The 22,650-nt window shown below is 48.4% G+C and overlaps 3 protein-coding genes across 3 annotated transcripts; 1 reads left to right on the plus strand and 2 right to left on the minus strand.

Moving 5' to 3' along the window:
• Nucleotides 1–810: 810 nt before the first annotated feature.
• Nucleotides 811–19,458, plus strand: HYAL2 (hyaluronidase 2). The gene is made up of 4 exons (XM_020789009.3): nt 811–1,115; nt 2,923–3,911; nt 8,511–8,600; nt 16,328–19,458. Exons 2-4 carry the CDS (start codon nt 2,979–2,981, stop codon nt 16,730–16,732), a joined length of 1,428 nt encoding a protein of 475 aa, XP_020644668.2. The 5' UTR covers nt 811–1,115; nt 2,923–2,978; the 3' UTR covers nt 16,733–19,458.
• LOC144586756 (uncharacterized) lies at nt 10,084–13,107 on the minus strand. The gene is made up of 2 exons (XM_078385499.1): nt 10,342–13,107; nt 10,084–10,306 (listed from the first exon to the last, which is right to left on the minus strand). Exon 1 carries the CDS (start codon nt 12,943–12,945, stop codon nt 10,849–10,851), a length of 2,097 nt encoding a protein of 698 aa, XP_078241625.1. The 5' UTR covers nt 12,946–13,107; the 3' UTR covers nt 10,084–10,306; nt 10,342–10,848.
• LOC144586944 (uncharacterized) lies at nt 12,960–15,301 on the minus strand. The gene is made up of 3 exons (XM_078386117.1): nt 15,075–15,301; nt 13,209–15,039; nt 12,960–12,970 (listed from the first exon to the last, which is right to left on the minus strand). The coding sequence occupies exons 2-3, from the start codon at nt 14,359–14,361 to the stop codon at nt 12,960–12,962; spliced, it is 1,164 nt and encodes a 387-aa protein (XP_078242243.1). The 5' UTR covers nt 14,362–15,039; nt 15,075–15,301.
• Nucleotides 19,459–22,650: the final 3,192 nt, after the last annotated feature.

Below are 22,650 nucleotides of genomic sequence, written 5' to 3' on the forward strand. Positions count from 1 at the left end.
TTGTGCTACCCAAGGGCGAGTTTAAGATCAGGCTCCCATTTCGTGCTTTCTTAACCAGCTGCAGGGGGGACTCTACACAGACGATGCACTTAACAGCCCCCAAATCTGCCTTTTCAGAGTTGCTGAAAGTATGTGAAATCCTCCTGGTGCTCCAAAGCATGGTTATCGATGCGCAACGCTTTGATGGTCGCACCTCTCGATGGAGAAGCTTGGATCACAGGGCGCGCATTAAATCTGCCCGAGGGAAGTGCACTCTGCACATGCTAAGAGGCACTCTCTTTTGTTTTCTACAACTGACAATACATTCCAGGACCGAGTCCCTGGCGATATCGAGAAAAAAGGAACAATGGCCGTACCGAGGAGCCCGATGCTAAAAGCAGCCACGGATCGCCTCTTTGCTTAAGAAGCTGGGAGGGCTCCGTGCCACCGCCTTGGCCGCCCGAGATCGGCGAACTCGCTGGCGCCCTGCCTGCTACCACATTGCATTCCATTCTCTCGCGCCGCGAGAAAACGGGTCGCGTCCCTTTAAGAGGCGAGCCGTAGCAAAGAAAAAAAGGCTTCTGGGATGTACCAAGAGAGTCGGGCTGGTGGGGGAGCGGTGAAACCCGGCAGCTCTGGAACAGAAACCGGGCGCCGCAATGTTTGCATCTGAGCGTTAAGCACCAGTTTTTTTAAAAAAAATACTGCTGCTTCATTTTATTTCTCCGCCCAAATAGCTAATTCAGAAATTTTTCCCCTGAGGAGTTATTATTCGACTCCCCCCTTTCTAGGAGTCGGCATGGGATAGTCTCTACGTCGCTCTTTTAAAGGAAAAGCTGACTAACGGGAGAAGGGGGCGGGCGGATCTGGGCTGCTCCTGTGCCCTTTAAGGGGGGGGGATGCTCTGTGCCCGGGAGGATAGTGCACTTCAGCTGGCAAGGGGGGGGTGATTAGTTAGTTCTCCAGGTGTGTTTTTGCAGGGCGAAATCCCGGGTGCTTCTCTCCGAAAGGGTTGGGGAGAGAAGGGGGGGAAAAGGCGGAGAAGCAGCTGAGAACGACTCCAGGCTGGACGAGCGTCTGACTGGCCGGGGAAGGAGTGCCATGAAGTGAACAGAAGGACTCGCGGGGGGAAGGAGGTGTGTTTGAGGGCGCCTTTCTCGGGACGGCTTTCGCCTCGCGGCGCGAAGAGGGAGTTTTCTCTGCAAGCCCGCCGAGCCCCTTCCGTGCTTGGTTTGGCTTGGCAGCCCTCGCGGGTGAAAGAAATGCCTTTGGAGGGAGCCGAGCCAGGGAATGGGGAGGGAAAAACCCCATCTTCTGCGGAGACTTCTTCTCTCTACACGCGCGCCGGGCTTGCATAGTTCGGGGCGAGGAGGCTGGTTTGCAGCTGGGCTGAACGTGTGCCGGGTTCAAGCCGCTGAGCTGGGGGCGAGAGCTTTGCGCCCAAAGGATCGCCGGCCGGGGGCCCCTGGAAGAGGTGACCCGGTGTTGGTGTAAGCACGTGGAAAGGGCAGCTTGGCTCTCTCCTGCTGACCCGGCTCGAGAAAACTCCTTTCGATTGCTTTCCCAGTGTGTGTGTGTGTGTGTTTTAAGCTGAGATTTTCTCATCGTTTTCCCTTCTGCTGCTGCTGCTTCTGTTAATTCGCTTTCGTATTAGCCGCTCGTTCCAGTCGCCCTCTCGGAAGGCCGGCCCTTTTTGTTCTGTGGCTTTGTTAGCCCCGCAGTTGCTGACATCCACACTTTTCCTTCCTCTGCTCCGCTACTTGAGACGGGGATCCTTGCTTTCCGCCCCAGAATTCACCCAGTCAACTCTCTTCTTGTGGAAGAGGTTGGAGAGAAGGGAGCACGGAGCGGCGTGTGCCCGAGGCGATTGGGAACAAAGGGCGACGTTGTGGGACTTGGGGGGGGGGGGTTGAGTGCTTTCGGGTATGGCGAGGAGTGGGGGGTGATTTTCTTCAGGGTTAGTTAGGCAAGGTGGAAAACTGCAAAAAAAAAATCACAAACTCTTCTGCCAATATTAAGAAGTAGCCCCATAAGTGGGGACTCCAAAACGTTCTCTGCAATCGCTCCAGTCCCGAATCTTAAGGGCTGTCCAAAGGAATTATCGACCAAAGTATAAGTTCCTTGCATGCTTGGCTCTCTTAATGCAAAGCTTCCTCCTGCCAGAGTCAGAACGGGCTTCCTCCTCTAATTTACCCCTCCGTTTATTTACTGAGACCGATGGCGCGTCAGTACAGTTTGGTCTAGGATTATGCTGATGAAAGACCGGGTTGAGGAGAGAGAGAGAAAGCAAGAACTTAATAATAATAATAACACCAGTTGCCTCTTTGTGAAGCATCTTTGGAGCAGGGGCAGGCCTGGAGCTGATTAAACGCACACACTTGTTTTCCAGACACTGCATGCTGATTCTTGAGGAGCAGAATGGGCTCTTCCTCTGCAAGGGTTACAGGCTCATTGGATCTTGTCTCTGTGGATTTTGGGGCGGGGGGGGGGGTTGGTGGCAGAGCCCATGGGAATCTAGTACCACTGCTGGAGACAATAAAGCTACGAATTGAAATAGCACAAGGCAACAACTAAACAGGGTGGGAGGAAGGAGTTGTAAGGGTGAGGTCATGTTTCCTCCTCAGGACATTGTGGATTAAGCCAACGCTCTGTGTGATTGTGGGGGGTGGGTCTCAGTTTCCCAGTTGTAAGGCCCAAGGTTTCTTTCCTTGTTCTCATTGGTGAGTGTGGGAAAGCCTCGAAGAGTGAGAGCTCCGGCTGAGGATCAAAGTGGAGTGATGCAAGTCTAGACTGAGGGGTTCCTCAAAGACGTCTTGCAGGGGGCGAACCCGTCAGCCTGTGCTGTTGACGCGAGGCCCAAGGTCTGTGGTGCAAGAAGGCTTGGGCTCTTCCCCTCTTGTTTCCTAAGTACAGCTCCAAACTTTTGCTTCTTATCCTTTGCAGGCTCGTCTCTGCTCTGCTCGTGAGGTGCTGGCGAGGGCTCGGACAGTTCGGAGAGGATGCAGAGAGGCTTGTCTCTGGCAGGGACGTGGCTCATGTTCCTGGCTGCGGCTGGTGCCCCCAGTCAACATGAGAAGCCTGCCTTTGCCCCCATCTTCACCCGCAAGCCTTTCATTGTTGCCTGGCATGTGCCCACGCAGGAATGCGCGCCTCGCTACAAGATCCAGCTAGACTTCAGTATCTTTGATGCGGACGCTTCGCCCAACCAGGGGTTTGTGAACCAGAGCTTGAACATCTTCTACAAGGAGCGCCTGGGCCTCTACCCTTACTACGACGCGCAGAAGGTGGCCGTGAATGGGGGTGTCCCACAGAACAGCAGTTTGCAGCAGCACCTGGACCGCTTACCGGACAACATCTTGAAGTACATCCCCTCTGACACCAAGGAGGGTCTGGCTGTCATTGACTGGGAAGAGTGGAGGCCCATCTGGATCCGGAACTGGCAGACGAAGGACATCTACCGCAATGCCTCCCGACAGCTTGTGCTGGCCCGGCGGCCCGACTTGCCAGAAGATCAGGTGAAGAAGGAGGCTCAGTACGAATTTGAGTCATCGGCACGCTCCTTTATGAAGGAGACTCTGCGACGTGCCAAGAATTTCCGCCCCCGGCAGCTGTGGGGCTACTACCTCTTCCCGGACTGCTATAACCATGACTACTGCAAGAACCAGGAGAGCTATACTGGCCACTGCCCTGATGTGGAGAAGACCCGCAATGACCACCTGGCCTGGCTTTGGAAGGAGAGCACAGCCCTCTACCCATCTATCTATCTGGAGCAGGTGCTGGCCAACACGAGCAACGGGCGCAAGTTTGTGAGGTCTCGGGTTCAAGAGGCCCTTCGTATCTCCCAGGAGCATCACGATGACTACAGCCTACCAGTCTTTGTCTACACGAGGCCCACCTACACTCGCAAGCAGGAGCTTTTTTACTTAAGCGAGGTAAGTTCCCGTTGGAACTGGAAACAGATTGGTCCGAGGAAATAGGGCAACGCATGCTGGGCATCTGTTCAACTTAAAGCAACAGTTTGTAGCATAGGCTTGATCCAGGATCCATCAGAGTCTGAAAAAAAACACATTTTAACACAGTTCTCAGCCAGTATGGCTACTAGTGGCCATGCTGGCTGGAGAATTCAGGGAGTTCTCATCCAAAGCAGGATCTTTTCTAAGCTGTAGCTCCATTGAGCTGAAGGTCGCCAAACCAACCATGACTGACAAGAGACTCAGTAAATGTTTGGTTTACTGACTGAGACTTTAAAAACGGGGATAGAATAGAAATCTGGCCATCAGAGGGCTGACCACAATACCTAAATGCTCTGGGCTGCATGGATCACACACTGGGTGGAACTATTGTAATACCCTAGAAGCATTTTTAGATTAGAATTTCTGGTGCATGGTCATTGAACCACAACTGCTTTGTTGATTAGTACCAAGCCACCAAGAAATCAGACCTGGAGTGTTTCCCTCTCCCATCAGACACCCTTCTGTGGGTTCACTATCCAATGGGGACCCATCATAATGTTTGTCTGGCTTCGAATCTTGTCAGCATGGAAACTGGTTACCATTGGCATAATGGAAACCTGAGAAGTAGACTGTGCGCGTGGAAAGAAGGAGCCAGCTGCTCCTGGCTGTCTCGTCAGTTGTGCCTGGCAGTAGCAACACTGATGCAGGAGAGTGCTTTTATCAATGACCTCAGGTCTTCTAAAAATAATGGTTAGGCATGCATAGTACTAGGGACTGTTCTGATGGACAGGAATCCCTGCATTAGATGCACTTCCAGTCCCTGGGAACAGCTGAATACACAGAGTTGAAGGAATTGTCAATAGCGCCCCAAAAAGTTCCTGTAGGGAGCTTAGCCCTGGCTAAGGCATATCGCGTAGTTGAGAGGATATAATTTGTTGGCTCAGGTCCTGCTGGTGAGGGAGCGTATGGTTTTGCAGGCTTGAGGGTCGTTCTAATTCTTTATGGCACTGTGGCATAGAACTACACGTGTGCTCTTGGGACTGTGAACTTGTGAGCAAGCCCAGAGGGCAGTGCTTTGCACTTTCTTCAGTTTCTTAGCCAGCTAATACTGCAACGTGTGGGGAAAAATTCCTACAGATTTTCCTGGGGTGTAATAGGAGATGATCTCCGGATGAAGTTGATGGAGGATCTGTATGAGATAGTACGTGAAGTTCACTTTGGTTGTTCTGCCTCAGCCTGAAGTTAACTTTTCCAGAAAGTTTTCACACGTTTGACTGTACGTCAAGGATGGGTAATTATGACTCTCCAACTCTTTTTAGATTGTACTTCCCAGTTAGTTAGTTAGTAGTTCCCATTATCCCTCACCATTGGCTACTTGTACCTTGTGTGCCCACCTTGATTAAATGAATATTTTGGGGGCTGGTGTTTTCTCTGGGTAATGCATTGCAGTGAGAAAAGTGAAAGCTGTGCTATTTACCCATCTCAGCTGGATTTATGACTGGGATGCAGAACCTTGTAGAACAAAACACCAGATTAGAGATGGGGGTGTTTGTATTTGTATATGAATATGAATATCCCTGTACAGCTGGACTTAATGAGGGCCCAGCCCGTGGGACCACACTATCCATTCACACATCCGGGGGGCACCCCTACTCACCCTTCCAATCACTCAGCACTGCTCTCTTCCCACTCAGCTGGCCACTTAGCAGCTGTGCAGGGAAACTCATCCTCCCTCCCCCTGCCTGGAGTGGCTAGTCGAACAGGAAGAGAGTGGGGCTCTGGGAGCAATTGGAAAGATGAGCAGGGCTGGTGCCACCACACGAACGGACAGTCCGGCCCCAGGGGCTGGCCCTTCGTTAAGGCCAGCTTTGCAGGGGTATTTGTATAGAAATACCCCATCTCTACTCCAGATGTTTTGGCTTACAACTTCACTATAAGGACAGTGGCAAGGCATTGTGGGCATTATAGGCCAAAATATTGGAGAGGGGCAACGATTCCCTACTTGTGGTTTACAAGAAACACCAAGAAAGGCGTTGATGATGGACAATTTCCTTCCAGACTTTCTGACTTTTCATATCTGTAGGTTCACAAAATCAGAAGGCTCTGAGATGAGCTTAGGACTTTTCTGTCTTGCCTTAACATACATGGGGGTGGCAAGAAAAGTTGCTGAAACAAAAACTTCAGCTCCTGCTGGGCAATTGCAACTTCCTTGTGAAGCAACCTGTTTGGTTTCCTGCCCTGCCAGCTTCTGTTTTGGAAAAGCAGAGTTTGGTGTGGTACATGCAGGCATCTCAGGCTTTTTGTTGCCCATACTTGCCTTCATTTCTGGCCTCTTACCAAGGGAAAGAGCAACTTCACAGCTGAGCATCTGGGGAAAATATATGGCTAGTGGTGAGCACTGGGGCCTCAAAAATGTACTCCTTGCCCTTTATGTGGCTGGCTTTTCCCATAGATGGAGTGGGAGCCAGTGAATGGAGGTTTTTATCCCTACCAGTTAGAAAACATGCAGGTTAACGGAAGAGTGCTTGGAAGGTAAGCAGTGTAAGTGAAACACCAATAAATGATAACGTTAGACATGTTTAGGCTTGAGTGGTAAGCGTCTAGGTTTATAATTCCAGCTGGCTGACTTGTTTCTCTTTGCTTGCTATGTAGCAGTTACTGAAGGACATCAAAAATAACACGGCTTTAATCTCTCTGTGGCTGAAGGCTTCCTCTTAATGTACAATAGAACACATTGGGGGTTGAATAGTATCTGAACAGCATATTTGATTTGTTGTTGTCTCCCAGAAATTTTCTCACACCACAGTTTTTTTCCCCACAAACCTGCATTCTCAAATCTGTCACCTCTGATAAATTCATCTTTTCTTTACCATATTTCCCAGTTTTGCTGGGTTATATTCTGAAGTTTGTGAGGAAGAGGGCAATGTGTGGCAGTGGAAGAAACGGGATCCTTCCAGCTGCTTCCACGTGGGGTCTGCCAATTTAGCTTACTTTGCAAAAACAAACAAGTAAAAAACGCCTGCCTGTTGCCTGTTCAGTGTTAGCCAAGAAAATAAATCTTCCCCATCCTAGCTGCATTCTTCCTTTCCCTCTACACCCCCCCCGCAAAGTTAATCATGATGGAAAGTTAATTGCAAGGGTGGGATAGTATGCAAATGCTGCTTTCCACCTCCTTTCCCCTGTTTATTGAACTGGAATCAGATTCCTCCACCCTAGCCCATAACCTTTGTAGAAGTTCAGGATAAGGGCAGTCTTTTCTTGTCTTCTAAGCCAACACTTAGCACATCTCCCTTCCTTCCAGTTTGACAGATCGTGTTTGCCCCTTGCCAAAAACTATAGGAGTTAGATTTTGGAGGCTAGAGTCCAATTTTGACTTGAGCTTTTCCTTTGGATTTTGGTTTAGCCTGGGCATATGAAATACTACATATAGGCAGTTATGAAAACTGATGTCACACTTCCCTCTTGGGGATAACCTCTGTTTTCTGGCTCAGGAACACCAGGTGAGACTGGGTCACTGTAGCCCGCTCACCCATAGGGGGTGGGAAGATGTGTACTGGAAAGATAACCACCATCAGTTTTCCTGAGACGGCAAAGAAATGGCTCTTGTCTGGAGAAAAAGTGTTTTCCTTGTTGTGTTTTTTTCCTTTCTCTAATGCCTTTAGGTTGCTCCCAAGCTTCTGTAGTTCTTGCCAGCAGCTGGCCTAAGTTATTCACAGGGTGCTATCTGTCCTTCAGGGGTTTCCTGCTATGTTTCAGCACTTTCTTTATCAAGTTGCTTTCTGCAGGAAGGAGAAGCTCCGAATTCAGGTCAAAATAGGACTGATCTAGAGAAGGCGTAGGGCAACTAAAAGTGAGTGCACAGAGCAAGGTGTGGTCAGGCGCTCGTGGTCTTTCCACCTCATTCCCAGGAAAACAAAGTTGTGCTGTAAGTTGTCAAAAGCAAACTGCTTCACACATGGTGATATCTCTGCAAAAATGTCAAAGTCTGGGATTGCCCTAGACAGTTTAGAATGGGGAAGAGAAAACCCTCTTGCATGTTGCGGGAATCTGGCAGGTTCCCCAGTTTCTGTATGTGTGACTAAGAGAGGATGTATTATTATTGTACATTTCGATGTTGCACACCCAGCATTGTACTGGAAAAGGTGGTCAATATCTGAAGCTTAGCCAGTGGTACTGAAAAGGCAAGAAGGCACATGTCCTTGAGTGACACTGGCAAGTACATGCCTCTGGATTGTGTCCGGGCAATGCTTTCTGCCCTTTCTTTGTACCTTATACTGTGCAATCACACAAGAATATCTCTACACGAAGGAATGGAACTGCTACCTGCCATGCTGTCAGAAAAGTAAACTGCTCGTGTGCTTACCTGGTTAGTCTGAAAACTGTCCTGCTTCTTTATGGCAGTAGATGTTTTGGAAAACGAGTGGACGTTTCAGAAACATAAGCTATAAAGGTATTTTCCTCTTTCTTGAATAAAAGAATAGCGGTAGTTAGGAATGGGTCATATGCATTCTACTAAGCCTACTCTTCTTCTGGATACTTAACATCTTTGGGCTGATCTCCTTGGATATTTCCTTCCAGATGGACTTGATCTCCACCATTGGAGAGAGTGCTGCCTTGGGGGCAGCTGGAGCTATTCTCTGGGGAGACGCCGAAGACACTAAAGGCCGGGTATGTATGGTTTGGTTTGCCTTCTTCCTAGCATGGTCTTGCGCAGAGATGAGCCTAGAGCAGGCTTGGTTTTCCCAAGGATCTCCTGCATCGCTCTTTTCTCTGGAGCTTGTCAGGTCATGTCAGCTTCAGCAGGAGACTTACCTTAATAGTTTCCTCTCCAAGCTGTTTCTGATTAAGATCCTGGGAGGTAAAGATGGAGAATCATTTGTTGATAGACCTTGTAGCTCAGCCTTAAGCCAGCATGCCCACTGGCTTTGCATGGTAGAAGTTATAGTCAAATATGTTTGGAGATTACTGGGTTGTGCGAGCTGCCATCATTCATCGGAAGGGGGGAAAATACTACCTTCGAGTAGAGCAGAGATAGAAACTTCTAAAGGTCAGCCCTCAGTAGTAAATTCTTGGTGAAAAAACAGGACTATTTTTTCCTTTAAGGTAAGGGACAAAACCTGCATGAGCCTCACTGACATACAGGTGAGTGCTTCTGGGAAGGCTTGCAATTGCCTCAATCGCAAGCCTTCCCAGAAGCAACACCCATCATGTTTGAAAAGAGATCGTCGTCAACAACAACAACAGTGACCTCATCCCTAACCACTGGGCTGGTCGGTTGGGGCTGGTGGGGATTGTACTCCAAAACAGGAGAGGTCCAGTTTGTAGAGGGCTTTACTAAAGAGAATAAGGCTCTTTGTGTACTTATGGAACCAAAGGCAAAGATGAAGCAAAGATCCTTATCCTTGATACTCCCACCAGTTTCCTCCAGGAGGTCCATTCTCCATCCCTTGGACCTTTCTGTTAATAAATGGAAGTGGTAGCCATTGGGATGTCAATACTTAGTATGCAGTTAATTCACTACAGAGATGCAAGGGGAAGAAAGGACCCCTCTCAATGTGCACTTTGGATTAATATTGGAAGCTCAAACTGTGTGTGGCCATGAAGCTGTGCATGGTCCTAATTTTTGTCTCTCTTAACTCCTGTACCGGGAAGCCTTTTGTTCTAAGAAAGTCACTAGCCTAGTTCCTATCAGGTATGAGGAGCTGAAAGGTGACAAGCAGCCCTCTAGAACATAGGGGACTCTCATATTAAAATGGGACAGGGAGCTGCATTCTCTTACCTTCACCCGTCCATGGGGCAGATGATGTCAAGTTCCAGCTGGAAGGCTGAGCGGGCCTTTTCTGCTCAGTACTTCAGCCATCAGCCAGGATTTGCTCCCCGGCTTGGAGAAGCAGGCCGGGGGTGTGTGTGGAGAGAGAGAGCTTCTGGAAATGGTATATGAGAGTGGGAGAGGAGTTGCCATTGCCTTGGATCACTGGTTAGAGATCATTCCTTTAAATCCCTTCCTTATTCATCTGAGCAGAAGATCTGCATAAAAACACATTGCCAACATCACAAGTTGCAAATTCAAAACAAATTACAGGTACCCAAAAGCATAAATTGCTGGTGCCTGATGAAATTCATGAACAATGCTGTGACAAACCCAGACCTACTGGGATATGCCACAGTTTCACTAAGCTGCCACCAACCATTCCCTATAAGGAGTCACACAGACCAGGAATGGATTTTTAACAAATAAAGGAATAAGGTTTATTTAAACAACACACAGGGAAAATAAAATGATCAGGTGAATAAGATACAGTAACGTGGCTTAGTCTCAATCATACATACACACAGTTTGGTTCACACAGAACACTTAACTTGAAGCACAGACCCTGAACCTATCAGTTCTGGCTAACCCTACAGACACCTGAACCTATCAGGTTGGTACTGACTGACACACAGTAGTACCCTGTCTGACACACAGACTCCCACTCAAGCTTCTTCTCTCAGCTCTTCCTCAGCTTCTGTGTTAACTTCTCCACACAGGCTTCATATATATATACAGTACAGCCCCTCCTCCTGATGTCCCACCTTCCACTCCCCATAGGATGGAACTTTCCCTCCAAACCCATGACAGACAGGTAACATCAGTGCTGTATGTAACACCTCCCCTCTTTATAAGTTGTTTTGTAGGGGGAAAGCTAAGGTGCTTTTCACCAAAAAACAACCTGGACCCAAAACAAACAAAAACAGTCATATAATAACATACAATACCATACTTACTTATACTTACACTCTATTAGGCATTTAAACATTTACCATTAACAATACATCAAGTTACCTTTATTCATACAAACCAACATGTTTAATAAACAGACACATTTGACTTTTTGTCATCAAAATATATACATAGTCCATGTTCCTTTCGCCGTCTTCATTCTTCAGGTCTTCTTGACAAGGCGTCAGCAACACAGTTCACTGACCCTCTGACCACCTTCACTTCAAAGTCATAGTCTTGTAGGTTTAAAGCCCACCTCATAAGTTTACTATTGTGGGTTTTCATTGTCTTTAACCATTGCAGTGGTGAATGGTCAGTGCACAGAATAAAATGTCTTCCCCAGATGTAAGGCTTGGCCTTCTGGATCGCGTAGACTATGGCCAGGCACTCCTTTTCCACGGTTGCCAAATGTCTCTCACCTTTCTGGAGTTTCCTACTCAGGTAGGACACTGGATGCTGGTCACCATTCTCATCCTCCTGGCAAAGAACTGCTCCTACCCCGCTGTTAGACGCATCGGTGTAGATGATGAACTCCCGGTCGAAGTCTGGAGCACGCAGCACTGGATAGTTGATGAGCGCCTGCTTCAACCTCTGGAACGCCTCCTCACAGTCGCTGGTCCACGGGATGCGGTCATCAGCCTTCTTCCTCGTCAGATCGGTCAGCGGAGCCGCAATCTCGCTAAACCTCGGGATGAACTTTCTGTAGTAGCCCACCAACCCAAGAAATGATTTGACTTTTTTCTTGGTGTTGGGTCTGGGCCAATCACGAACAGCTTCTATTTTGGCCTCCAGGGGTTTTATCACTCCTCCCCCTACCATGTGACCCAAGTATTTTATTTCTGGGCTACCCAGCTGCAGTTTGTTCTCTTTGCAGGGCCTAGGCCAAAGCACTTCCTCCCCTGGGTCAAAGTGCCTCTCCCCGGCTTTCTGGTCATCCCAAGCTTTCTTTCTGACCTTTGGAGCTTGCAGGGTCTCTGCTGCTAGCTCTAGGTTTCTCTTTAGGTCAATCCTCAAGGTGTCTATGTATGTCACAACGTCCTGTGGGTCATCCTGGGTGATCTGCTCCCAATTTTGTTTGATCAAATCAAGGGGCCCTTTCACCCTTCTCCCAAATAAAAGTTCAAATGGACTGAACCCGGTACTGGCTTGTGGCACTGATCGATAAGCAAACAAAAGGGATTGCAGCTTCTGGTCCCAATTGTTTGGATTCTCTGCCAAGTAAGCCCTAATCATGCGCATTAGAGTCCCATTGAACTTCTCAGTTAACCCATTACTTTCAGGATGATAGGCAGTGGTTTCCTTGTGCTTAATTCCACAGATTTGCCATAAGCGTTTCATGAGCTTTGATGTGAACGATGCGCCCAAATCTGTGATTATTTCTGAGGCAAATCCCATCCTGGACATATACCCCACCAAGGCATCTGCCACTGTGTTAGTTTCAATGTTAGTCAAGGGTATGGCTTCAGGGTACCTCGTGGCATGGTCCACAATGGTGAGAATGAACCTGTTCCCCCTCTTTGTGGCCTTGGGCAAAGGTCCCACAATATCCACCCCTATGCATTTGAACGGAGTGTCAATCACAGGCAAAGGGCACAACTTTGCTTTGGTCCTGTCGCGGCTATTCCCTTGCCTTTGACACACATCACATTGTTTACAGAACTCCCTGATCTGCTTCCCTATGTCAGGCCAGTAAAAATTCTGTGTGATTCTCTGCTGTGTTTTGTTCACCCCTAAGTGTGCCGCAAACATGTCAGAGTGCCCCCTTTGTAAGATCATGGGGCGATACTTTTCAGGTACCACTAGCTGACTTCTGATTCCATCTCCCCCTTTTGAGGTATTCCTCAGGGTCTCTCTATACAAAATCCCCTTTTTCTCCAGAAATCTCACTGGGGTTTCAGGTGTTAGCTGGGCGTCAGTCACCTGTTCAAAACACTTTTGGAGAGTGGCGTCTGCCTTTTGCTCCTGTCCAAATCTGCTGTCTGTGGTTAAGGTTTCCACCACAGCTTCTGAACTCCCCTCTGCTTCCGTCTCTGGCTCATCATTACCCCCCTGAACTGTCCCCGTGGTGGCTTGTGAACGTGTAGTCACTAGCACCCGTTTCACATGTTCAGCCAGGTCATTTCCCACGAGCACGGCTGCTGGCAGAGTCGATGAAATTGCTAGCCGCCAAACTCCCCTCCAGCCTTGAAAGTTGACAGGTACCTCCGCGACTGGCAGTGAGATTATCTGCCCCTCAATCCCTGCCACCTTCATGCTCTCATTTGGGATTACATACTCCCTAGGAATAATATCTGGATGGCACAGGGTCACCTGGGAACAAGTATCCCTTAACCCCCGATACTGATGGTCAAGTATTCCTACGTCCACCCCTGCTGTTTCAAACAACTGTGAATCTGTTCTCACAAGTAAGCAGCGCTTGACCTCCACAAGAGGACCATTTTCCTCAGCCTGATCAGCAGATGTAACTGTGCCAGATTGAGTCGCCATGGCAACAGGCTCCCTCAGTGACAATGAGCCTTGCTCTTTCTGGACACAGAACACAGCTTTTGGCTTGGTTCCACTCGATTCCTGAGGCACAATTCCTTTTAGCTGCTTTAATTTCTCACACTCTGAGATTAGATGGCCCTTTCCCTGACAGAAATAACATTTTCTGGTGTATTTTGATTCTCTCTCATCTTGTTTTGGTTTTCCCTCCAAAATCTGAGGTCTTGGTTTCATGTCTGAGGGCTTCCCTTCACCATGGGCCCCTCCCACTTGCTGGTTTTTCCCTGGTCCCTGAGAGTACTTGCTGTAGGTTTCTTTGGGTTTTCCTACAGATTTCTCCTCACCTAAGGGCTTTCTTATCTGGTGAATAAAATCTGCAATCTCTGCGGCTTCTGCCACAGATTTTGGTTTCCTTTCCCTCACCTGGAATTTCAATTCCCCATGCAGGACTGAATAGAACTGTTCCAGCGCTATCAAATCTTTAAGCTGCTGAAAGGTCTCTGTTCCCTCCTGAGATAGCCATTTCTCAAGCAGCCTCACCAATTGGGCCCCCACTTGGGTAAAAGTCTGCTCTGGTTTCTTGGTGATTGACCTGAATCTTTGTCTCAGCTGTTCCGCATTTATCCCATGTCTTGCAAACACCAGTTTTTTAAACTCTGCAAAATCTTTCATCAGTTCCTCAGGCATCTCGGCATAGACCTCAGCCAGGCTACCACTGATTAAAGATCGCATGATGGTCATCTTCTCAGTTTCCCTCACTGAGAAGTCCACAAACGCTCTTTCCACTAAGGAAAAGAACACCTCAGGACAATCTCCCTTGTGGTACACAGGGAATTTCTTCAGGTCAGCTTTAGACAATTGGCCTCCCTCAGAATCCCTATTGTTATTATTGTTCTGATTCATCAGTTCCAGTTTTCTTAATTCAAACGCCATCCTTTCTTTTTCCAGAGCAATTTTCTCTCTCTCCCTCTCCCTTTCAAACGCCATTTTCTCTCTCTCCAATCTTTCCTCCATTTCCCTCACCCTCAGTTCATGCTGTTGGGCTAGGAGTAATTTTCTAAGTTCTGGGTTCTGCTCTCCTGTGCTGTCACCTTGCACTGAGCCAAATTCATCCTCAGAACCTTGGTCAACCTGGAGGTCTTTCACTTCACCCATTTCTGCCATCTGGCTTCGAGTCAAGGGCATAATCCCCCCTCAGAACAGGCTGCTTTAAAAAGTCAAGCCTCAAAATAAAACGACCACTTTTTTTTCCTTTTTCCTCAGAACCAGCTTTCTATAGATTGCTGCTGTTCTTCAGCACTTAACTTGCAACAGTTGCGAGCCAGAGCCTACCCCCCTCTGCTGGGCCTCTCAGCAGGCAGGCTAGATCACTGTTACTATACAGTTTTGCCTCAGCTTTTTTCCCGCCAAAACAGGCTGCCTCAGAGCACTCTAATCTAGTCTCCCCAGTTGGCACGTTCTTCTACTAGCGCACCTCCCCGTGAGGTACACCTAGAAGATTACCTACGCACCTCAGATTGTCCCTGACTAGACCCCCCTTGCTCTGGGCACACTTGCCAAGGCTTTGCTGGACCGCTGGACAACTGGACCAGTCGTATCCCACAAGCTGGACACCAATCAATGTGACAAACCCAGACCTACTGGGATATGCCACAGTTTCACTAAGCTGCCACCAACCATTCCCTATAAGGAGTCACACAGACCAGGAATGGATTTTTAACAAATAAAGGAATAAGGTTTATTTAAACAACACACAGGGAAAATAAAATGATCAGGTGAATAAGATACAGTAACGTGGCTTAGTCTCAATCATACATACACACAGTTTGGTTCACACAGAACACTTAACTTGAAGCACAGACCCTGAACCTATCAGTTCTGGCTAACCCTACAGACACCTGAACCTATCAGGTTGGTACTGACTGACACACAGTAGTACCCTGTCTGACACACAGACTCCCACTCAAGCTTCTTCTCTCAGCTCTTCCTCAGCTTCTGTGTTAACTTCTCCACACAGGCTTCATATATATATACAGTACAGCCCCTCCTCCTGATGTCCCACCTTCCACTCCCCATAGGATGGAACTTTCCCTCCAAACCCATGACAGACAGGTAACATCAGTGCTGTATGCTCCCCGGCTTGGAGAAGCAGGCCGGGGGTGTGTGTGGAGAGAGAGAGCTTCTGGAAATGGTATATGAGAGTGGGAGAGGAGTTGCCATTGCCTTGGATCACTGGTTAGAGATCATTCCTTTAAATCCCTTCCTTATTCATCTGAGCAGAAGATCTGCATAAAAACACATTGCCAACATCACAAGTTGCAAATTCAAAACAAATTACAGGTACCCAAAAGCATAAATTGCTGGTGCCTGATGAAATTCATGAACAATGCAAGTCATCAAAAACAAACAAAAATAAACCCTGTGCTCTCTTCTGTCTCTCACTAACCAGAAAAGCGCATGGGAAGAATCTGGATCTTTTGCAGAGTTAGAGACTCTCCTCACTCCCAGTCTACTCTGGGGTCACCAGAACTTCCTTTTGTTGGCCTTCAGACACTCCGCTATGCCACTGTTTTGTGCCTTTTGTGGTGTTGTTGAGCAAAGCTTTGTTGGAAATCTGGTGACGGCTTTGTGACTAGCGATTCTTGGAAAGATCCATAGGAACCATATTGCCTAATGACGAGGTTGTACTTGCAGATACTTGTGGAGCTACAATAATTTTTTTGTTCTAGCCTCTCTGCTGAAAGCAGGTCCAGATCTGGCTGGGAGACTGAGACATCTTTTGACTGCAAACCCGAGTTCCCTGACGGAACGCAGACTATAAACGACATCAGTTCTGAAACTGGAAAAATATGAACGGAAGCAGAAATCCTATGTACACTAGCCTGGGAAAATTCCCTTTGAAATCGGTGCGCTTCCAAATTGGGTTGGGTCTATGTGCCATTCTCTTGCTGCCAATTTGAATTTCCACGGTTTGTACAATAGATGTTCAGAAGCTCTCTCTCACTGATATGTTACAGTGGCTTTCCTTTGCCCCTTCTCACCAGCTCCTTGATTGAAAACTATGGGAGGAAATCCTGGCAGGGGCTCCTGCTCTTGTCCGCTTTTCCGTCTCTCAATCACTCTTCACCTCTTTGAATCCTCTTTTATTTAGGAAACCTGCCAAGTGATTAAAAACTACATTGAGGAGGACCTTGGGCATTACGTGGTCAATGTGACGACAGCCGCCAACCTCTGCAGCCAGACTCTGTGCCGTAGCCACGGGCGCTGCCGGCGCCAAGAGAGCAATGCCAATGTCTTCCTGCATCTCAACCCAGCCAACTTCCAGATCCTTCCCAACGATTCTGGGCAGCGAAAGCCACTGCTTATACCCAGAGGCGAGATGTCACAGGCGGACATTGCCTTCCTCCGGACCAACTTCCGATGCCACTGCTACCAGGGATGGCAGGGGAAAGGATGCGAGGAACAGTTGAACCCGCCAGGTGGTGGCTCCTCCCTTTCCTGGAACCTGGGACTCCAGTTCCTAGTGACTTTCTCTCTTCTGGCCTATTGGCACTAGGCCACCCCTTCACTGGAATCTGTGTGGTTGCCAGCAAGGTCCAGCGGCCTTGGATGGGGCAGAGGGAAGAGGTGCAGTAGGCAGCAAGGTAGCCAGAAAGGGAGGAATAGGAGCCACCGGCCCCTTGGTTTTTATATCTTTATATAGCAGTGATGTAGCAGACCTACTCTTGAACAGACTGTCCGACCTCTCCCATCTGTGCCGCCAGGCTGTCAAGAGGGGAAAGGACCCTCCTCCTGTTCATGGACTGATGGACTATCATAATAGAAAGTAATTTAGGGGACTGGCAGACGCTGGGGGGGGGGAGGGCTGCTGTGAGGCACAGCTAGTCCATCTCCCACCACCACCACCCCCGTTGACTGTGGTTGTGAGCTGTCCAGAGGTATCTCCAAGACAGAAGCTGACCTGGTGCAATGGGGATCTGCTGCCCAAAGGGGAGCAGGATGTGTGGGGTTAGGGAGGTGAGCCGAGTGACGCAAAGGTAGTGGGGCAAGGTCTGAAGGTCTGCATTTGTTTTCATGTGCCCGGGACCCTTTGCCACTAGAATTGAGGGGAGGGAGTGTTGGCTCTTCTGTTATAGGGTGAGGTGGGGGCACGATGATAAAACTGGAACCCAAGTTTATAGAGGGGTGTGTGTTTGGTTTAATGGAGCTGCTGTGGTGAGGAGAGATAGCTGCTGTTGCATGTCTCTTTCCGGCAGTGATTGCCAGACTGGATGCTGCCAAACCCAGGCGGGGTGCTCTGGAATCCTCTCGTCTAGAGACGGGCATTTAGCACAGGTCAGCAGTTTGGCACGGTTCATTGGATTGAACCAACCAGTGTCGTCTGGGTGCTCTGGATTCTGCATGATGCCTCCTCCACAGGCTTCTTGTCAGAGGCAGCGCCATGGGCTGCCCTCCCCTCCCCTGCTTTCTCCTCCTCCTCCTCTGAGTGGGTGCCTGCAGGAGGTGGCAGGGCTGGATTCTGTGGCACCTGAGCAACACCTTTGGGCCTGATTTGATGAACCGCACCAAACTGCAGGACCTGCCCATCTCTACCACAAATACAAAAAAGAAACCAATGGCTTCCCACATTACTTCTGGTGGTGGGAAGAGATAAAGGAAGAGAGGCTGCAGAGAAGGTGCACAGAGAAGGTGGCCTAGTTCTGGGCTAGGCCAGGAGGAGCTCATAAAGAGGGGGGGGGGAGACTCAATCTGCGCGTTCACCAGGTGGATCAGTCTCAACACACCATGAAAACTTTGATTAACACTTTGGCTTCCTCTATGAACACACACAGATTTTGTTGGGCTGCGCCAGCTGCTGCTACTGCTGCTGATTCTAGGGCAGACCAGGCAGAAAGCTGATTCTTCAGTACATCTGATCCTTTGTTCACAAAGCCCTGGAGGCTCTGTGGAGGGAAGGGTGCTCTCCTAGGCTGAATGTTTGCAAAGTCCTGGAGGCAGCAGATGCCATCTTCGAGGATGGAAAAGCTTTTTTGCAGCTGCTCTGTATTTAGTCTTTTCTTTTTTTAAAAGAGATTTTATTTTCTCTCTCTTTCTCTGCATCATGATGTCCCAACCCAAACAAAAAAGAAAAGAAAAAAAGGATGGGAAAACTGACAGAGAAAACTCTGAAGCTTCACCTTCAAAGATCTGCTGGGCGGAGTGGCAGGGCCAGGCAGTTGGCAGCCTCAGACACATTGCTTGAAGTTGGGGGTGGGTGGGAATGAGGCCGCTGTGAGTGGCGCTGCCTCCCCTACTCCTGCCTCCCCACTGCTATTCCCGCCCGATCTCCCAGTGCTGCCTGAGCCACCTCTGCGTCCGCTGCTCTAATGCACTGCGGACGTGGCTGCTCTGCCACCACCAGCACCGCCACTGGTGACAAGTTGGTGGCGGCTGTGCTTTGGGTCTCCGTCACAAGCCTGGCAGGGCGGAAGCCTTGTAGCTGGAACTAGCTGCGGGTGAGGACTCTGGGCCTTGTGGAGAAGACGGGTGAACTTGCCAGCCCGGAAGAAGGAACAAAAGTAACCTAAATGATTGCATAAAACGAAAAGAGAGATAACAAACACCAAACAAACCACAGAGCGGGCACCTCAACCTCATTCCCTGATTCCCTTCCCTCCTCCTTTTTCTTAGGGATCATAGCTTCAGCTCCACTGCCATGAAAGGGGGAAGGGGACAGATATTTTCCCTTCTCCGTTATGAAAATATGGCAGTAATTCCCAAACTTTTTCAACTTGCAGCTCCCTTGACTACTGGCCACTGGCTGCGGCTCCCTCAGTACAATATTTTGCATGGGGTGGGGAAATGGAAGGAGGAAGCCTGGCCTGAGTAGCATTTCCTACAAAGGATGAGTAGGAAGTGCTACTCAGGTGGCGCTTCCCTCAACCCTATTGTATTGGGAAGCCTTGACCAGCAGCCAGTAAGCCAAGAGAACTGCAAGTCAAAAAAGGTTGGGAACCGCTGCTTTAGGGTGGTAGAAAATGGCCAGTGGGGATTGTTCTGAAGAGTAGCAAGTTCTATTGGGGGGGGGGAATACTGTTATTTACCAGTGGGATGGAATAGGGTGGGCACTGCTTTTTCTAGAACATACTGTCTGGATAAGGGCAGTCTAAAGGGGAATAGGAATGCCATGCCATGTCCCCTGTTTGGTTGACACTGAGTTGGATCCCTCCATCTGTTACAGGAGAACCAAAAAGCTTTACCTCAAAATAAAACAAACAAAATTAAAGACACTGAGAAAGTAAATGGTATTTGTGTGGTAATTGCTCTGAGGATGTTTCCTCCCCTTGCTCTCTGCCAATAAAGGAGACTCTAGCTGTGACCCATATCTGCCTTCAGACCCCAATAACAGGTTGACATGCTATGTGTTGCCCCACTTGCATGTGTGTCTTGTCCTCTTTGTCACAGAAGAACTAAGGCTCTTGATGGTGCTGGTCTTTCTCCAGGGAGAACGTCGGGCAGCTCTGAGTGAACCAGACAGTGCCTTGTATCTGACAGTTCCTCCCGACTCTCTTGGTCTGCAGTGTGGCTCCAAAGCAGAGGCAAAAGAGACAATATTTTGTCAATCTTCCCTCATCTCCCGCAGCTGTTTTGAGTGATACCATCTACCAGTTCTCGGAAAAAATCCTTTTGTTTTTATTTTTAAAAAATCTCAGACTCCCCTGTTTGCCGGAAGCTATCCTGGCTGGGGCAGTGCTGGGAGCTGTAATCCAAAAGTAACTTTTCTGAGCTCTCCTTTCCAACCTTGTCTCTTTTTGCCTCATCAAGGAACTATCTTGTCCAGCCTTCATGCTCCTTGTAATTAACTCAAGGAGACTTGGCTAACAAAGCCAGGTAGGTTGTTGCCACAAGAGAACTCCCTCGGCTGCCGTTGTCTCTCTGTCAAGGCCAGGTTCGTGCGCTCTGACTGACTGGATAGGAGTGGCGGAATTGATGCCTCCCTTTCTACTGCTGTTATGTTTCCCTTCTCGGATGGGGTTCCGTTTCTTCTCCTTTCTTCCTCATTAAGCACCTTTGGCCTCATGCAGCTTTGCTCTTTCAGTCAACCGGGATGTGTTTAGGGATGTGTGTCCGGTTCGTCTTTGGCTGTGTGCTTCTTGGCTGACGCTAGCATAGCCATCTCCAAAAGCAGCAAAAACGGCCGAGACTCTGCGGGCAATCTTCCGGGAGCACCAGCTGAGATCCTGAGACAAATGAAAAGCTGGCGCTCTGTGGAGGTCTGGTCTTAATGAAGCTACTATGAAAGGAGTGTTGTCACTGGAGTGAGAGGCCTTTTAGGCTCTGTCAGAATGGGAGAGCAGAGCTGTAACAAATTACTGCCTGTTTTGTTGTTCAAGATCACTGATGTTGAGGGCAGAGGGAACTGCCTCATCCTGAGCCAGCCCAGCCCCTTGTAAAAACATAAGATCTGTGCCGGATTGGATTGAAGGCTTCCTGTTGCCTAGTGTTTTCAACTCCAGATAGCTGTTAGCAGCAGCCATTTCCAGTGTGATCTTCACAGATGGCTTCTAAAACTCAAGTCTAAGATCACTTAATTAGGAAGCATCTGGACATGCTGAGTCCAGAGTCGGTGTGTGATTCTGTCCAGAGGAGAAGGATTATCACAACAAGACTTTGGGGTTTGAGTGAATATCTCTTTGTGGAAAGGGAGAGAGAGAGCAATCCACAGCCACCACTGCTTTGAGAATTTGGCAGAAGTGCCAAGAGTTGGGTGGCTTCTGTAAACCTTCCCTTGCTATTACACTTAGGATGGACCTCTGAGAGCAGATGACACTATCTGGAAGTGTACTTCCTCATCGAATATTGCTTTGGGGCTGGTGGCTGCTTGAGAAGGGTTGGCCTGTCTGAGTATTCTGTACATCTTAAGTCAGATGTGTTAGCCAGGTAGGGACTTCAGAAACTTGACTTGTGTGTTCTTCTTAAGGCTGTTCTGAATGAACTGGTATGGGGGACTAGGCCTGCCTTCCCAAATAAGTCTCCCACATAAAACCTCACAAAGAAGAGGACACAACATCTTGCCTTCACAAATTCTTCAAAGTTTGTGGCACAGATAAACATAACCAGCAGTGAGATGTGATTTGGTTGCTTCATATAACTGGAGGGAGATAATCAAGAAACAGAGTTCTGTCCTCTGAAGATGCCGGCCACAGAGACTGGCGAAACGTTAGGAAGAACAACCTTCAGAACATGGCCAAAGAACCCGAAAAACCCACAACAACCAGAGTATGGTCCAGGTTGAATAGAAGGAAGCAAGGATTTACTGATCCTCATTTATTTCTCTTTTCCTGCCCTTTGAGGTTTAAAGCCTATTGCCTTCCATGGGCTTGATCAAAGGTGATGCAATGCACCTGAAATTGTGAAAGGCAAGCAGATTTTTCATTATTCAAGACCTTTTAAAAATCCAAACAGGGTTTGGAAACCAAGGTTAATAAGCATCTCATTATAGCAGCTGCTGGGGTTGGAAGTTTTATAACCATTATTGCTGACAAGAGCTCTGTGATTCAAATTTCAGCCAGAGGCTGGCTGATGCCTTCCTTGGCCTGCCAAGCACAAGACTCTCACTTGGCCTTCCAGTTGTGGTAAGCGACTTAACACTTTCTTAAGCGGCAAAGCGAGGAATCCAGAAAAATATGAATCCGGGTGATGGTGGCTCTTGTTGAAAATTAAAGAGAGCCAGAGTTTTCCATTACTAAAATGGGAAATAACAATTTCCTACAGCTGCCTATTCCCACCAAATCCTCTGCTGAACTAGGGTGTTAATTGGTGCGTCTGGGGTGGGAGAATGTCCTACATCCCCCTTCTGACCAGTAGAAGAGTGCCCTCTAGTGCCAAAAGAAGCCAACACATCAAAGCCTGGTTTTGTGTCCCTCGAAGGGCCCTCTGTACAATGATTTGCTGATGCAGTGGTATCAATGGGCAATTATCTCTAGTTCCTGTCATAAGCTCCAAATCCAGACAAGCTTTAGCCAGCTCCCACATCTGATTTCCCCAGGATGTCTTCCAGTACACTGCTGACCTGGCAGCAGGCTGCAATATGGCACCAAGCCATTTCTTCTTTTTCTCTTAAATCTTTTTCCCAGGATCAGGCATGATCCTCCCCCCCGCCGCCCTTTCCCCTTCCTTGTGGTTTTTGATGTGAAGCCTTTCACAGGCTACCACAGATTTTCCACACATTTCCATATATTCAAGACACTGGAACAGAGCACTGTTTCCCCTACCTTATTCTCTTTTTTGTCACACTGATTGCATGGTCCTCTTTCTCTGAGGCTGGAATACACTTTGTGCTGTCAAGTTCCACTTCTAGCCTGCCGTTAGGCAGAGTCTGTCTTTGTTTTAACACTGTGCCAAAATTAAGAGGAGACCAATTTTACAAATGCTGTTTTCCTGGGAAAAAAGCAACTGTGTAAAATAGTTGCATGTGTGTGGTGTGTGTAAATT

The sequence above is a fragment of the Pogona vitticeps genome, chromosome 2, assembly GCF_051106095.1.
Source record: "Pogona vitticeps strain Pit_001003342236 chromosome 2, PviZW2.1, whole genome shotgun sequence".
Classification (NCBI taxonomy): Eukaryota; Metazoa; Chordata; class Lepidosauria; order Squamata; family Agamidae; genus Pogona; species Pogona vitticeps.

What these genes read in the sequence shown, in the direction of transcription:
- HYAL2 (XM_020789009.3), top strand. Translation starts at nt 2,979, where the DNA reads ATGCAGAGAGGCTTGTCTCTGGCAGGGACGTGGCTCATGTTCCTGGCT. An exon ending in AGCTTTTTTACTTAAGCGAG is followed by an intron (nt 3,912 to 8,510) that starts GTAAGTTCCCGT and finishes ATTTCCTTCCAG; the next exon opens with ATGGACTTGATCTCCACCAT. An exon ending in CCGAAGACACTAAAGGCCGG is followed by an intron (nt 8,601 to 16,327) that starts GTATGTATGGTT and finishes TCTTTTATTTAG; the next exon opens with GAAACCTGCCAAGTGATTAA.
- LOC144586756 (XM_078385499.1), bottom strand. Translation starts at nt 12,945, where the DNA reads ATGAAGGTGGCAGGGATTGAGGGGCAGATAATCTCACTGCCAGTCGCG.
- LOC144586944 (XM_078386117.1), bottom strand. Translation starts at nt 14,361, where the DNA reads ATGCCCTTGACTCGAAGCCAGATGGCAGAAATGGGTGAAGTGAAAGAC.